At 40.0% G+C, this 16,732-nt stretch overlaps 1 protein-coding gene across 2 annotated transcripts in view; it reads left to right on the forward strand.

Annotated features, from left to right (window-relative positions):
* Positions 1-16,732, forward strand: part of FRY (FRY microtubule binding protein) — a 179,370-nt gene that overhangs the window by 58,146 nt on the left and 104,492 nt on the right. For both annotated transcript variants that reach the window (XM_084279472.1, XM_084279471.1), the window contains exons 4-13: positions 1,094-1,233; positions 3,118-3,208; positions 3,583-3,662; positions 3,781-3,861; positions 4,685-4,853; positions 7,701-7,793; positions 7,888-7,986; positions 10,507-10,608; positions 15,091-15,194; positions 15,678-15,786. In XM_084279472.1, the coding sequence (XP_084135598.1) occupies positions 1,094-1,233; positions 3,118-3,208; positions 3,583-3,662; positions 3,781-3,861; positions 4,685-4,853; positions 7,701-7,793; positions 7,888-7,986; positions 10,507-10,608; positions 15,091-15,194; positions 15,678-15,786 (1,068 nt within the window). The remainder of the gene's footprint in view (positions 1-1,093; positions 1,234-3,117; positions 3,209-3,582; positions 3,663-3,780; positions 3,862-4,684; positions 4,854-7,700; positions 7,794-7,887; positions 7,987-10,506; positions 10,609-15,090; positions 15,195-15,677; positions 15,787-16,732) is intronic.

A 16,732-nucleotide genomic window follows, 5' to 3' on the forward strand; every position in this document is an offset into this window, starting at 1 on the left:
TGGTTGACAACAGGTTGGCCATGAGCCAGCAGTGTGCCCTGGGGGCTGAGAGAGACAATGGGATCCTGGGGGGCATCAGGAGGAGTGTGGCCAGCAGGTCACAGGAGGGGATCCTCCCCCTCTACTCTGCCCTGGTCAGGCCCCACCTAGAGTGTTGTGTCCAGTTCTGGGGTCCCTGGGATAAAAAAGACTGGGATCTCCTGGAGAGAGTCCAGAGGAGGCTACAAAGATAATGAAGGGCCTGGAGCATCTCCCCTGTGAGGAAAGGCTGAGTGAGCTGGGACTGGTCAGTCTTGAGAAAAGAAGACTAAGGGGGGACCTTATGAATGTTTATCAATACCTGAAGTATGGGATACAGGGGGAATGGGCAGCCCCTTTTCAGTGCTCTGTGGGGACAGGACAAGGGGCAATGGCTGCAAGTTGGAGCACAGGAAGTTCCACAGCAACATGGGAAAGAACTTTTCCCCAGTGAGGGTGCCAGAGCCCTGGGACAGGCTGCCCAGGGAGGTGGTGGAGTCTCCATCTCTGGAGAGATTCCAGCCCTGTCTGGACGCCTGTCTGTGCAATATGAGCTGGGGAGCTGCTTTGGCAGGGGGGTTGGACCCCATGATCTCTCCAGGTCCCTTCCAACCCCTATGATTCTATAATTCTAGTTAAAGGTGTCCCTGCTTACTGAAGGGGGGTTGGACTAGATGACCTTTAAAGATCCATTCCAGCCCAACACATTCTACGATGCTACCTCTGATTCAACACTTTTTCTTTCCTTATACTGTGATCAAACTCAAATCAATGCTGTGTCACAAATAAAAACAAGTGCCTTGAAGGACTAGATCGTGTTCTAGTGTGTAAGCTGTGATTTTAATGCATTTTACTATCATCAATGGAAAGACACTGTTGACATACAGTCCATTATTGTATTTCTGCTTATGTTTCAATACAAAATGGAGAATGTTAAGCAACTGCTTGTACCATGGATCTCAAAAAATTAGACAAAGAAAGAGCATATCTAAATATTGAATTGCTATTTTTTTTCTTTTTTTTATGGAGGAGGAGAAACCTGAACATTTGTTGACTTGCTGTACTTTCCCCATAGGTAATAAGCTCAATGAGCTCCCTTTCAGAATACTGTCTACCCTCTATCCTGCGCACGTTGTTCGACTGGTATAAAAGACAGAATGGCATAGAAGATGAATCTCATGAGTACAGACCAAGAACAAGCACCAAATCCAAAAGGTATGGTTTTGAATATGCATGAATACTTAATATTACATTTCACCCATCAGCTTTTCTGAGATTACAGTTGCTTCACAGTTGTTGTCATCAATTTCTGCTTGCTCCTGGAACTCTTTTTGCACCTTTTAGCTGAATGTAGTAACTATGCCTTTAAATTTATATTCCTGATACTTTCTTATTGCTGTTTTGGGTGCTGTAGTGCCATTTAAATACTGGTTTGTCTGAACTGTGTCTGTCTTCATTACTCATGTGAGGAGGCAATAATTTTGTGACACTTGGAAGGATTTTTTTCATACAACCTTCTGCTTAGTCATAGAAATTTCACCTACACCTATCCTCAGGGCACAGAATTGTGCATCAGTCAAGCAGATTTAGCAACATTGGATTAGCTCTTAAAACAAACAAGCAAACAAATATGTATTGATCTCATTATATCAGTAGTTCCTCAGTGATAAGGAAACGGATTGGTCTTGCTTTATATTGAGGTCTGACAGTTTGGTACAGATATATTCTTCAACCTTACATTTTTCCTGAATACTTTGTTACTAAATCTACACATCTCAATGAAGCAGCAGGAAAATCAACACTGGTACACCTGGTGTTTGGAAATGCATAGGCAATTCTTTACTTTAGGATTACATTGTAATCCAGTAGTGACTCAAGGCAATAGTTGCTGGAATGAAAAGGTAGGAGACTCTTTTAGGTGTCAAGATAAACATGAACCCGAATCAGAATTTTCCAGACTCTTTATGTCAGTTGAAGGAGGCAATATGAAAGCATGATTCATAGACTAATTGTCTGCTTTTGGATGAGATGAATCCTTGCCTTGAAATGCCTCTTTCTCTCAACTTTTTACAGTACCACCTGCTCATAAATAGGTGTCTTAAATCCACCCAAAATCTAGTTGAAGTTCAGCTTAGCAGTGAACCAAGGCCACTCAGTCCATTTATGGTGTTATAGAAAGAACATACAACCAGTCCTTTCTCCAGTTAATTTGAAACCAAGAAAACCAAAATGCAAATAATTTGTTTTATTACTGATTGATCTGAACTCTTAAAATGCAGGTTTTATTGTCAGCACTTAAGTAGAATTGGGTTGGAAGGGAATTTAAGCTCATCTACTTCAAATCCCCATACCACGGGTAGGTAATGCTATAAAAGCTGTGCTGAATTTAGGCAGAGAAAAATCTCACTGAAATCAGTGGTAACTGCTTCAAATGGACTGCAGAACTGTCCCTTTGATGTTTAATTTTACAAAATTACCTTTTCAGTACACTAACTGTGATCAGGTCATCCAAGTGGGTATTTTTTATACTCGTATTGCAAGCTCCTCACCTCAGGCGACTCCTCTGCGTTGTTCTGCACAAGGAACGTGTTTGAATGTTTGACAAGTGACACCAAGGTTAAAAAAGAGGATGTAGTTTGGTTATGAATCCCCCTCCGGTACCTTTAAGGCATTTTTCAAAATCCACCACAAATCTAAAGGTGAATTTAATGGTACAAAATAATTGATGATATTTGCCTCCAAAGTGTCTAAATGGTACCATCAGCGAGGAAAAGGAAAAATAAATACATCTGTTAGAATATAGAACCCAACTTTTTTCTTTGTTTGCTTTTCTTTTGGGATTTTTCTTGAAAAAGTTTTGGAAAGTAAAGAAGGATGAAATGGAGGGTGGTGTTTACAAATTCTAAAGAAAGTGAAAGTACCAAGTTAGCTTTGGTCAAATTTTAAGAGTATATGAGTGCATTACTTTCTGACAAGCTGGACTGCAGTTTAAAAATTAGAACACCATCCCCTGATACCTGTATTTGTGTAAATGAAAAAGGCAATATAATATGAATTATGACACTTCTAAATACTGTGTTTCCTGGTTTGATTTTGCAGTGATGAACAGCAGAGAGACTATTTAATGGAAAGAAGAGATCTGGCTATTGATTTTATTTTTTCTTTAGTTTTAATAGAAGTTTTGAAACAGGTATGGAGTTCTTAAATTATCCATTAACTAATAAATGATGGGAATTACCAATACAACTGAGTTTTAAGATTCTTCTTTCTATTTCCATCTTGAAGAGTAACAGAAGCGTGAGTTACATCCTGCATGCTGGGGTACAGAGTATTCTGTGCTCACACAGACTTCACCTTGCCAAGTGTTTGAAGCAGAAGTGTTTCTCTTCAATACTGAATAAACTTGAGGTGGCTGGCTCATTTCAGCTGCTTTGTTATCTAGATGCTATTTCAGCTGATAGCATATTTCTGTATCAGGGATACCCATGAGTCATACTAGCACTAAGGCATGCAGCTTGAAGTGTAATACATGTGTACTCGTTATGCTTTATTTTCTGCTTTCAGATTCCACTTCATCCTGTAATAGACAGTTTGGTACATGATGTTATTAACTTGGCTTTCAAGCACTTTAAATACAAAGAAGGGTAAGGCCCTTTTAAATACAAAAATTCTATGAAAAAAAAAAAAGCTTAATTTTTTTTAACAGTAGTGGTTTAAGCAGTATGCTTTCTCAGCCAGGAATTCCTTCTTGTCTCTTGCTAGGTACCTTGGTCCTAACACTGGAAATATGCACATTGTTGCGGATTTGTATGCAGAAGTCATAGGTGTTCTAGCTCAAGCCAAGTAAGCAAAGTCATCTTTCCCCATAAACCTGCTTGCTTAGCGTGTGAATAGTTTGATTTTTTTGCTTTCTTAAATGATAATGTAGGAATCACAGAATCACAGAATCATAGGGGTTGGAAGGGACCCGGAGAGATCATCGGATCCAACCCCCCCTGCCAAAGCAGGGCAATAATAAAAGGTTGTTAGTGCCACACCTGCCCTTGAAAATTACATTCTTTTCATTTTGTCTCAAAAAGGACAGGAGGTCCTGTTGGATGATCTTCCTATATGTTATTTTTATGAGCAGTGTGTCTCACAAAACACTTCCAATAGATTAATGAGGGAGATCAAAAATAGTTATAGACCCCTCCATTCCACACTGTCATTGTTAATGCTTAACTCTAATGGCTGTTAGAAAAATCCTGAGGGGAACAACAGCCTGTCTGAGTATTTTCATGGTTGACATTTAAGCATTTTCTTTTAAAAATATTGCATTTACTTACAAGAAAACTATCTTTCATCTTGGATTTTTGAAAAATGTGGGGTGTTATTCTAATGATATTATTAGCCATTATGAAAATGAGAGGCATGGTAAGAAGGTAATTAGATGTTGTCACATGGTTATCTAGAAGGACTAAGATCAGGCTGTATGTTTCATTTACTTTTCTGAGTTTATCAGAAGGGGAAGAAAACTAAACAAAAAAAAATCTATTCCCATACTGATTGAAATGTTATTTTACAACCAAAATTAAATTGTTTTCAGGTGTTTTCCCCATTTACATACCTTACAATGCACTCCAAATACTAATCTGTATTTTTCTACCTAACCCATGTGAATTCATAGATTTCCTGCTGTAAAGAAGAAATTTATGGCAGAGCTGAAAGAGCTGCGGCACAAAGAACAAAGCCCGTACGTAGTTCAAAGCATTATCAGTCTTATCATGGGAATGAAATTCTTTCGCATTAAGATGTATCCTGTGGAAGACTTTGAAGCTTCTCTTCAGTTTATGCAGGTAAAATATGTTCCTCTGGTTCACAGACATCTTAGAATGGGCTGCCCTTCATCTTTCCTGTACTAATCCAGGATATTTTCCCTGTGTTGTTCGCCAGTAAATACATGTGCAGCTGTTTTCTACTGGTGCTGAACCTCAGCGCTCCAGTCTCCAGTCTCTGGAGTGTATCATTCCATAAGAGCTTCACATCAGCCATACACCCCTAGTCCCCTCATCTCACCCTCCAACAAAAAGAGGTTTAGTTCTGTAGACCCTAGGCCTTCCACCTTGCCATCCCCTGGCTGTTCTTTGCCCTTTATCCCTCCCTAGCTGCTCACTGCCTCCAAAGTGAATCTTTCACCACTGACTCAGGGGTAGAGAGGAAAGGAAATTCTGATGGAGAAAAACACAGAGGAGGAGACAAAGAATTGAGGCAAAAGCTGGATGGAATTTCCCTTGGATGTGTTCTCCCCTTCCACCACACCTTCACCCCCCCTTCCTGTAGGGTACATTCTATACCCACCCAGTTGAGCCACTTGTACAGAGCATGGTTTGACTATCATGAATGCTTTTAATTAATAGGTTACATCATTTTGTAAAAGGAAAGAAAATATTTTATGCTTAAACATTTTAAAAGTCCACGTTCTTGCTGGTAGTGTACAGTGGGTAATGTTCCCATTTATTTAGCTTAAACTTTTTATTTCCCACTTTTTTCTTGGGAATCACTCTCATGGCTACATGATTTGCTGCCACTCATCCAGTAAAATATGTGTTTTATATAAACCTCCATGTAAAGATCAGGATATTGATGGTGTCATTGGAGTAAAAAATCAATGTTAGATGGCCACAAGTAAGGATTTGACTGAATGGAATAAAAATACACAGGCATACAGACACACAGAGCCATTTCTCTAAGTCCTGAACAAGACACACATCACACATTTTATTTCAGTTTTCCAATGTGTTTTAAACCATATTTAACAACATATTTGAAACAACATGGAAACAGCTCATTTTTCTTCTTACCTCACACGTCATTATGTGAACACATCTTTATATGTGTTGACTTAATGTAAGTTACCCAGAGCTGGCAAGACATCAAAGTAGTGAGTGTTTAGGCACATGACTAATATGAGTGTCTGACTTTGTGGCAGAGCTTTATGGCTCAGTGCTGCTGGGATTCAGTGCTCACTGCTATTGAAATTGTAGTACAACTCCCATATAGTAGAAATCCAAATTTGGATACAAATGAAGTCTACCTTCCCTGAATCTCAGCATGAAATTCATTCCTATATGTACTACAATAATATACAACAATATATCTATACTATATAAGATGCACCATGTATGTAGAAAACCTCAGTTTTTCTCAGTTGGTGAAATAGTTTGATTCTGTTAGTCTGAGTCTCTATATGCAGGGCTTCAGCTACAAGCTCTGTCACACCAGCTCCACTCTGGTGTGCTCTCCACTTTCAAAGGGTGAGCTAATCTCAGGAGCAAGCTCCAGAAGAGCCTGTCTTCCACCACAGAGTGCAAAAGCAGCTTTCATAGCATCATAGAATCATAGAATGCTCTGGGTTGGAAGGGACCCCAAGGATCATAGAGCTTCAACCCCCCTGCCACAGGCAGGGACACCAACCTCCAGGCCTGGAGCTACACAAGGCTGCCCAGGGCCCCATCCAACCTGGCCTTGAACACCTCCAGGGATGGGGCATACACCACCTCTCTAGGAAGCCTGTTCCAGCCCCTCACCACTCTCTCTGGAAAAAACTTCCCCCTAAAGATCTAATCTAAACCTTCCTTCCTTTAGTTTTAATCCATCCCACTTGTCCTGCCAGTGTCTACCCTTTGAAAAAGTTGATTCCCCTCCTGTTTGTGTGTTCCCTTCAGGTACTGGAAGGCTGCAATGAGGTCCCCCCGCAGCCTTCTCCTCTCCAGGCAGAACAAGCCCAGCTCCCCCAGCCTCTCTTCGTAGGGGAGCTGCTCCAGCCCTCTGATCATCTTTGTGGCTCCTCTGAGCCCTCTCCATTAGTTCTACATCTTTCTAGTACTGCGGGCCCCAGACCTGGACACAGGACTCCAGATGGGGCCTCAGCTGTGTAGCAGAAATGGCTGGAGTCACTGAAGCCATGTGGTGCAGAATACTGCTTGCAACCAGGAAAAGTTATTATGCCTGGTTTAAAGTGTAAACTGCTCTGCACGCATGTGTGGAAATAAAAGGTCAGTGGGGGGACATTCCTTGTAAAGTCAGTGGCTATTTAGATCCAGAGATAAGGAGGAACTGGAGCAACATGATTGGCATCCTCCAAGAAGCTGTACAGAAAGACAAAAGTACATTTTTACTTTCTCAGTCCCCAATTGCAGGCTGGGAATTGTGGTGGTCTCTCCCCTCACATAGCACAGTTCTATACTGACCCTCCATCTGCAAGGGATCCTAGTAATGAAATTTATCCCAAGGTTTTTAAAAGAAGATTGTTCTTTGCCTTGAGTATCTTACCAGAGAAATACATTATTTTTTTGGCCTCTCAAAGCATTGTGCAAAGCAGTCTGTGTGCATTACTACTCCAGAAGATATACACAGGGTAGGCATGAGGTCAGCCTCTGAGCTCAACTCCCTTTCCATCCCCAAAACAGCACTGGGCACAGCTGGAATCAGTGGAGAGTTTGTGGTTAGAGTAACAGATCCTTTATCTTGACTTCTGCCCTGCTTTGTGCTTGCTGCAAATTGCAGAGATACTAGACAAATGTTTTCTGTTGGATTTGCAAGATAAAAACAATCACTGACACTTCATGTGCATTCAGCAAACATTTAGGGGTCTTTATTCCAGCTGATATGCCATTTATGTATCTTGTTTTGTTTTGTTTTAGGAATGTGCACATTATTTCCTTGAAGTTAAAGACAAAGATATCAAGCATGCACTGGCAGGACTGTTTGTTGAAATTCTTGTCCCCGTAGCTGCTGTGAGTTTATTTTTCAGGTTGTTTGCATAATTTCTTTAAATCAGATCAAGCAGTTCTTGAAACAGTGTTTTATTAACATGAAATTTTCTTTCAGGCTGTTAAAAATGAAGTGAATGTCCCCTGTCTGAGGAACTTTGTTGAAAGCCTGTATGATACAACACTTGAACTTTCCTCACGAAAGAAGCACTCGTTGGTTAGTAACCCTAAGGAGCAGAGGCTAAAATTCTTTGTCAGAAATATCTCTGTGCAAGTCTCTTGGGAAAATGCAAAACTTTTCCCTGTGTTTGGCTTTCTAACAAATGCATTTCTATGTGCAGGGCAGGGTATTGTGTCTGCAGAAAACAGGCGTGTTTAGTTTATTCAGACTATGCTCTAAATCAGTCCGTATCAAACAGATGTTTTCAGCTTCTGGTTCTGTGATTATTAAATGATCAGGTTTTCTCATACTTCTTATGTGTAAGCATTAGGAGGAGAGGAGATAGAGTTCACTTCTTGTCAAGTGAGAACAAATGAGGCATGTGGGAACAACTCTTTCACGGGGCTTAAATAATACACTGCAGGAATGAAAAAATCCATAACACATGCCCTTTTAAATCTCTAACTTGGCTACTGTGCATCTCCCTGTCTCTTTTTTTTTTTTTCCTTGTGAGATGAACAGTGGCACTGCAGTGTATTTTTGGAAGCATGAGTTGATCTGAATTAAATGAGGATCTGAGTCAGTTTGATGCTGGCCGCCTTGAGCAGTCTGTCTCTCCAACTGGCTCGGCGCACGTCAGCAGTGCAGCGTGAGCTAATCCATCCTGAAGTCTAGGACCTTTCAACTAAAGAAAGTTGTCGTTTCTCCTCCCTCATTCTACAGGAAAGTCAAATAGGCTTCCCTCTTCCCAGTGCTCTCGGCAAATGCTGGTCACTGGCATTAGTGCATCTGCTGGGAGGGCTGCAGAAGAAGAGTGCCTGAGCTCCTGCCACCGTTACACCAGTCCCAAGGGACAGTTAGAGCATCTCTGGGGATGCAGTCCTGATCTGATTTGAATTAATGGGAGTCTTGGGACTTGGATTTCTGATTTCACTCTGCTTGTGTTTGTGTGACTCTGTCCCACTCTGCTGAGTTCATAAAACGGTGTTGAAATTGCAGCAGGGTAGGAGCTTTGCTGTACAGTTTTTACACTAAATAGAACTCCCCCAAACTGGAGGCTGTCCTTGCCAAAGTCAATACTCCGTGCTTGAGAAAGGATTGTACAGCTGGGGCTTTGCCTTTGATTGCTTGTCTTCACATACCACACTGGAGGCTACAGAGTTAAAAGTGACAAAACAGAATAGATTCTTGTGAGGGTGTGATTAGAAATACAAACATTGCGAGGAGGTGGAGGAGGGGAAAGGCAAACAGTTGGCAGAAATAGCTGTGGTGCATATTTCCAGGCTTCCAGGAAGAAAGCTCTCTCTTCAGAGTCTGAAGAGGACCTTCCTTTCCAAGCTCAATGTTTCGTGAGTCGGTGCACTCACTGGCCAGGCAGGATGGGTGCATTCATCTTGCCTCATTTTCTATGTAAATTTACCTCCAGCGAATTAGCTGTTGAGATTCTCTTATAGTGAGCAGAGAGAAGTGGGAAACTCCAGGAGATGGTTTGTATTTTCCCTCCTAGGGCTCTTCCTTAGGATGGGTTGTAACACTCCTGGGATGTTACTAAAGCGATCCTGTCAAGTACTCAACTATTATAGCCATCATGTTAATATGGTAACAAAGACTTCCATGAGAGAACTTTGGGTATCCACTCCCATGTGTATTTGGACATGAAGATCATAAAAATAAAAATAAATGTACATTTGGCATTTTCCCAAGAAACCTGGTCTCACCTAACTGTAGACAATTCATTTTAGATACCACAGGAACAGAAATGGGGATTTGTGGTGTATTTATACATTGAGCTGTTACTGAAGTCACAATTTTAGGGTTAAATTTGAGAATCATTTGTCTTTAAGATAAAGTTACCATATTTTTGACTAATAACTTTATAAATTCCTGTTTGCATTTATTAATATAACAACTGAAACAGAAAGGACTTGCTGAAATAGCAAAGTCAGGCTCAAAATCACTAGGTACGTTTTAGCTTATGTTTTTTAGTGTAACATTTACAAGATGAGTATCAAACTAAGTGTGGACAAAGAGACCAAGTATTTAAACTTCTATGTTCTGCCTTGCTTCCTTTTGTTTTTCACTTCACAAGATGTGACTACTGGCATATCCAGGCATTGCCTGTATTTTAACACAGTTCCATAGGGTGTTTGACATGTCTCTCAGTAAATATTGTGACTGCAGATTTAGAGGAGTAATAGGCATCTCAGCATTCCCAACTCTCGACAGTCTCTGTGGGTCCTCTTGTTATTCTAATGAAGTTTAGTTATTTCCATGCTATCATTTCTCAGTTAAGTGGCATAACTGAACCCTCTGAGTCTGTAAAATTGTGGCCCACCTTTGAATTTATTACACTGCTGGCATTTGGTTGGGTTTAGTTCATCCATAAAACATACCTGTGACAGCTTTAGAGAAAGGTCCCTTGTAAATTGTGCTACTTAACAGTGTGTTTATGTTGGCTAACATGCATTGCACAAAATGGAGGAGTCAAAGCTTTAAGTTCATGGTAGCTTTATGAAGTGAATTTTATGTTGTGTAAACATGCAAATAATACTGTATTGACATCCATTTCCTGTCTAGGCTTTGTACCCTTTGGTAACATGCCTGCTCTGTGTCAGTCAGAAGCAGTTCTTCTTAAACAGATGGCATATTTTCCTCAACAACTGTCTATCCAATCTCAAGGTCAGTATCTTCTGGTTTTCCTATTGTATTAACACTTCAGTATGCACTATCAATCTGTTGCAAGTCTGATTTGGGCAGATGTGATGGATTGTTGCTACTATCTGATTCCATCCATAATTTGACTCCAAACAGTACAGATTCTTTAGCTGGGCAGATTTTTCCAGTAACAACAAAGTATTCTTGTGCCTGGTTTGAAGGTCTACTGTTCCTCTAACTCAAACCAAGCCAGAGTTGAACAGCTGTGATCAGGCAGGAGTGTTGATGAAAGTTATTAGGTCAAGTGCCATGCAAAACTGACCCAATATTAACATGCTCTTTTTTACAACAGCATTCTCAAACAAAGCACCTGTTATTACATCATCAGAATGGAACTACTTGCAGGACACTGATTTCATTGCCTGTTTCACTCTGTTAAGTTGCATTGAAAAAAAACCCTCACTTTTTTTAAGCTGCTTCCTCCATGTATCCATTCTTATTCCTTTACCATTTGTTAGATCTTTGAAGGTTAAGACTTAACTGTCCATTGTGATCTGCTGTGGTTCCAGGCCTGCACACACTGTTCTATACACACAGGGGAGTTATCATTACTACTCCTCTGTGTTTCTTTCACTCATACAAGAACTCATACCCCATTCCACACTTAAAGTTGTATCCTTCAGAAAGGATGGTCTGTGCCTACCTGAAAAGGTCAATATAAGATGCCCAGTGAAGTGGTTAGTTCAGTGGTTAGCCTCTGAACTGCTGCTTGATGAACCAGTGGTTAGGAGGCTTCTTCAGATGGCGCAGGTAGAACATGCAACCACTTTCTCAGCTCAGAGACAACCTGTGGAGGGAATCTCTCTTCTCCAAAACTTGAATTCCCAAGCTTATTGATGAGGTATATATTGGCACCTTTCTCCCTGTTGCTTTCTTGCTGTACTTTTTCTTAATGAAACAATTTGTATTTGTACTCTCTTCATATGGATTCTACTGCTAGAATAGCTCTTAAAAATGTTCATAGTCTGTCTGAGTCACAGAGTGTTGGGGTTGGAAGGAACCTCAAAAGATCACCTAGTCCAACCCCCCTGCCAGAGCAGGATTACCTAGAGTAGGTCACACAGGAACATATCTAGGCAGGTTTTGAATATCTCTAGAGATGGAGACTCCACATCCTCTCTAGGCAGCCTGTTCCAGTGCTCTGTCACCCCCACAGTGAAAATGATTTTCCTTATGTTTACATATGTCTTTCTTACTTTTCTGAAGTTGTATGAGAACCTGAGTTGCAACGAGATTCAGAAAATAAACATGTTGCTATTGCAACTAATTTTATGAGGTTTTATGAGGTTATGCAAGCTTTAGAAAAGGCAGCTACAGCTGTAAAATCTCTTGAGGAGCCAGCTGGAAATGCAGATGTTTCTGAAAATTAGGGAGATCCTGAGAAATTATTTGAAACCATTAGAGAAAGTATAAGTAAAGTTGCTCCTACCTCACCAATTGGAACTCAAACTGGAATTGAACGACTTGTAATTCATTGATGTATACTTAGATTCACAGGGCTCTTAGATTAATGTGGTGGCACATTCAATCTTTAATTTGGGGAGAAGTTAAGGTAGCTGAATACATGGCTAAATTCAGAATGTGCTTGACCACTCCTTCTCAGTACAAAGGAATAGATGCTCCAGCGATTTGATCAATCACTTCACCAGTCAGAGTGGCACCTCAAAGCCCAAATGGCAGCTGGAAGAAGAGCTAGATGAACAAGGAGAAGAAATCCTTCTGTTAGGAGAATTATGCACACCAGGATAGTATATGGGACTCCATGACCTTGTGTGGATCAGGTTTCTGGACAGTGTCCACACCCCATAGAGCACAATCTCTTTCCCAAAACTGTGAAGGTCAAGCATTTGCTGCAAAAGCTGTTTTATATTCTAATCATATTTCTGATTTTAGTATAAACTGTCAAGTCTCTGATCTTATGGAAACAAACTGTTCTCTGGAATTAATAAAGGACAATCCTGCCAGGACATAGAAATATTTGACCCTCAACAAATTCTGATCAAAGGGAATGTTGTATTATCCTGTTGAAAGCAGTGTAAAAGTTAGTAAGCATCCTGGTTTTGAAATGAAACATTTATTGTTAACTAAACTTTAGTTATAAAAAAAACCCTGTGAATGGAAGGAATTCTCTATAGGCAAGAGTCAAAGCACTTTTAGAGAAAGTTTTTTAGAGGCAAAATATTTCAGTGGGAGCAAAAGCACATGGAACAGGGAGAAAGAGCAGGTAAAATTTAAGCCAAGGGCACAGAACTTACTTTACAAGGAATGGGTCAAGCAATGCTTATCTCAGGAATGAACTCATGGGTACCAACACAGTATCACTTCAGCCCAAATGGGCCAGACATAATATCATATTATTGGGAAAAAAAGACAATGGGCCTCACTCCTGGCAGTCTGGTTGCTCCTCCACCAATCACAGAAGAAGAGAAGGCATTGAAAAAGAAATTTCTAGAAGAGGAACAAGAGATCAAAGTCAGCAGCACTTACTAATCAAGAAGCAGAACAGATCCTGGCAGAGCTCCATTGCCAACTGTTCCTCTGTTCAGAGGGCCCACACTGACTTTGACAAATTCTTTGACACCAACAGTGAGTTGTGCACTGACAGCAGTGGTAAAGGAACCACCTCCAGTGCCAATACCTCCTGTTGGTAAAGTGAGGATGATGTCAGATATATTAAGCCAAATACTCCTTGTCCTCATAGCATTACTGGCTGGGTTTTTTTTGTTGACAAAAATCCTTGAGATGCTGAAGAAGCTCAATTGCTGGTGGACTTTTCTGCGTTTCCCAAAAGGAGAGACACTGTGCACTTTCCAAAATACTAGGCACCCAACCACCGTGTAGTTACATGGATCTTGCCCATCCACACACATGCCCATGACTTCCTTGGATGTTTGTTAGGCTTTTTCACATCTTCCCCTCAATCCTGCTTCTGCAGCATGTTGTTTATGATTGAAAACTGGTCTGCTGTTTTTGGAAAGCTCCAGTGATAATCAGCCTCAGCCCTTTCCTCCTCCATCCCTTCTCAACTGTCCTCATAGCTGAGGAGTATCTCGACTTCTTCATATAGGGATGACTTCCTCTTGTTAACTTAACTCAGCCACAGTGTCTTCTGTTTTCTTGAAAGCTTTGGGGTAAAAATAAACTTTGATTAAAGTACTCCATCACCTCTTGAGTCAAAGTCTTAGAACTGAAGTGTACAAGGACTGATGTGATGACACCTGATGAAAAATGGGTTGAATGTAAACAGGTTATAAAATTGTAACAAATGTTATGATTTTAAAACTCTACAAAGATGAATAAGCCAGGTAAACTTTGGCATTACTTTTAGTACTTATCCTAATTGTATGCTACAACCATCTATGCTGCTATAGTAAACAAAAAGGACTTTCAATTTAATATGTTGTCAAGGAGTTAAATGGAAATTGCAATCCAAGGGCAGTGTCCTATTCCCAAGCTTATGACAGATGCCACATTGAAAGTTGGAGACAAGTCCCATATCATGGCCAGGTTGTCTTCCTTCCATTTTGCAGGTCCTAGACCAATACACACTGAAGAAGTATTGATTGGTTGTAGTTTCTTTGATCGAACCGATGTCTTTGATCTGTGACTCACTATTTGCCTGCAGACAAAATTTCAGCTCTTCGCTGTGGAGATTTGCACTGTGGCCCAGGCAAATCTTATCTCAGTTCAAAGTGTAGTGGACTCCTTCAAAGTTTAAGCCAACAGACCACCTGATTGAACTGCATATAGTTGCACCCTGCTCAAAAAGCAGTTAAAACTGCCACAGAAGCAGAAAACTGCATATGATCAAAGAGACCCAAAGATGGTCTTGTACTGGTGCAAAAGTTTCCAAAAAATATACAGCAATCCAGACAGATAATCCAATTCAGTCCAGCTGGTCCCAGGTGCCATGTTAGGCCAGTTTAAGCATCCACATATTTTTGACTTTTCACTGTTGAATACATGCAGTACATCTCTTCATCTGCTGTGTTAGAATCATAGAATCATAGAATGGTCTGGGTTGGAAGGGACCCCAAGGATCACAGAGCTCCAACCCCCCTGCCACAGGCAGGGACATCAACCTCCAGCTGGAGCTACACAAGCAGGTCTCCACTACAGGGCAACAGCTTTTGAACTGACAGAATCAACTGAAGATGAAATTTTCTTTTCAGAGTCAAATTGGAGTGGTTTTCAAATAGAGATCTGAAATTGTATGTATTTAATTTGATTAGCTTGATATTTGGGCCTTTTGACAACTTAATACCAGGAGAGCTAGGTCAGATACATAAGCATCCCGCCACTACAGGAATGGGGAACTGAGCAGCTGTGAGGCTGTATCTTTATGTAGTGACATTAAGAATACTCTGAACCTTGGCATCCATTAAGTGCAGAACTTCCTTTATAATTTGTGCCTGAAGTTTATTTTTATGTTACTTGTTTCTCTAGAATAAGGACCCAAAAATGGCTCGAGTTGCACTGGAATCTCTGTACAGACTACTGTGGGTTTACATGATCAGAATTAAATGTGAAAGCAACACAGCTACCCAAAGGTAAGATTCTGTATTTGTAATCCCAATCAGACCTTGTAGAGTGGATGTATCCAGTAAAGAGGTTTTATAGCTCTCTTGAATTCCTTTGAATGGAACCTATTCCTGTTGTGAAATAAAAAACTCAACCAAACCCAACAAAATACTCCCTTTTTTAGCACCATTAGTTATTCTTCCACCTATTAAAATTACTATCTATCTAAAATGTTTCTGTTTTTGGAAGAATCTCTTTCCATGGTTAAAATTAAAAATATTTTTGCAGTTGCATGTCATGTATTGGTTTATTGTTACTGACAATGCAGGAATGAAATAAACACATTGAGTTTTTAGCAAATTATCAGAACAGGATACCCCATTATATTTTCATTTCAAAGGAAAGACAATCTAGTTTTTCTAAATGGAGTAGGATTTCCCACTTAGGTTTCATGGTAAGTGACAGTCTGCAAGGTCCAAAAATGTCTAATGCTTGTTTTCCTTCTTTTACAGTCGACTCATTACTATTGTCACAACACTTTTCCCAAAAGGGTCCCGTGGTGTTGTGCCAAGAGATATGCCTCTAAACATCTTTGTGAAGATAATACAGTTTATTGCACAGGTATGGGGGAACCATGCCTATGTCTTTATGAATAACTTGTTTTCCCAATAACAAATTAACAAATAAGGAAACTTCTTTTGTCATGATTTAGTGTTTTTTGGGGTTTTTTTTTGGGTTGGGTTTTTTTTTAACCCCATTGTCAGTATCTTTCATCTAGGCAATGATAAAATTACAGATTAAGCTGGGGCAGACTTCTTCTGAATAAGTTTTTGGTCATTTCTTTCCAGCGATTATGGATATAGATGGTTTCACTTGAACACAAATGTATTTTTTGTCAGTTTTTGGAATTGCCAGCAAGTCAGAAACTGACAGGAAATGTATTTTTCACTGCCAAAAAAGTTCAAAATAATAAGCCACATTTTGTCCTGACACTGAGTCAGTCTTACTATCTAGGACAATGAGTTGTGCTGCTTTTAAAGCAGTAAGTCAGAGGAAAATTCAGTTCAGCATGCAGATGACACATTTAATTTTCATCAGTTTAAATGGGTATTGCTAAAATAAACTAACCTTCAGTGCTGGAATTTTCATCTCTTTTATTACTCAAATTCAGAAAGCATTTCCATTGAGCAAAGCACTTAAGCACATACTTAAAGTTTCTGAATGGAAATGAATTAAACAGATGCTTAAAATCTTCCCTGAACTGTGCCATCTGTGAACAAGCTCCTTTTATGTAAAATACTATGTTAGCAGCATAATTACCGCAGCTTAAATGAAATAATTAAAAGCTTTATTCCCGAAAAGGATAATTTTCTATTTAAATGCTATAAATTTTGTCAACACACAGCGGTGTTTAACGCTCAGATCTGATAGTTCTGCATGCTTCTGAAAAATCTTGGTTTTCCATACATTTAAGTAAGTCTTGGTTAAAGTGGTTTTCCAAGATTTGTTGCCTTAAAGAAAGAAAGCAGCAGAAGCGAGCACCTGAGTGACCTGCAATGTTTTTCCT

Source organism: Gallinula chloropus (genome assembly GCF_964237585.1).
Source record: "Gallinula chloropus genome assembly, chromosome: 1".
Taxonomy (NCBI): Eukaryota; Metazoa; Chordata; class Aves; order Gruiformes; family Rallidae; genus Gallinula; species Gallinula chloropus.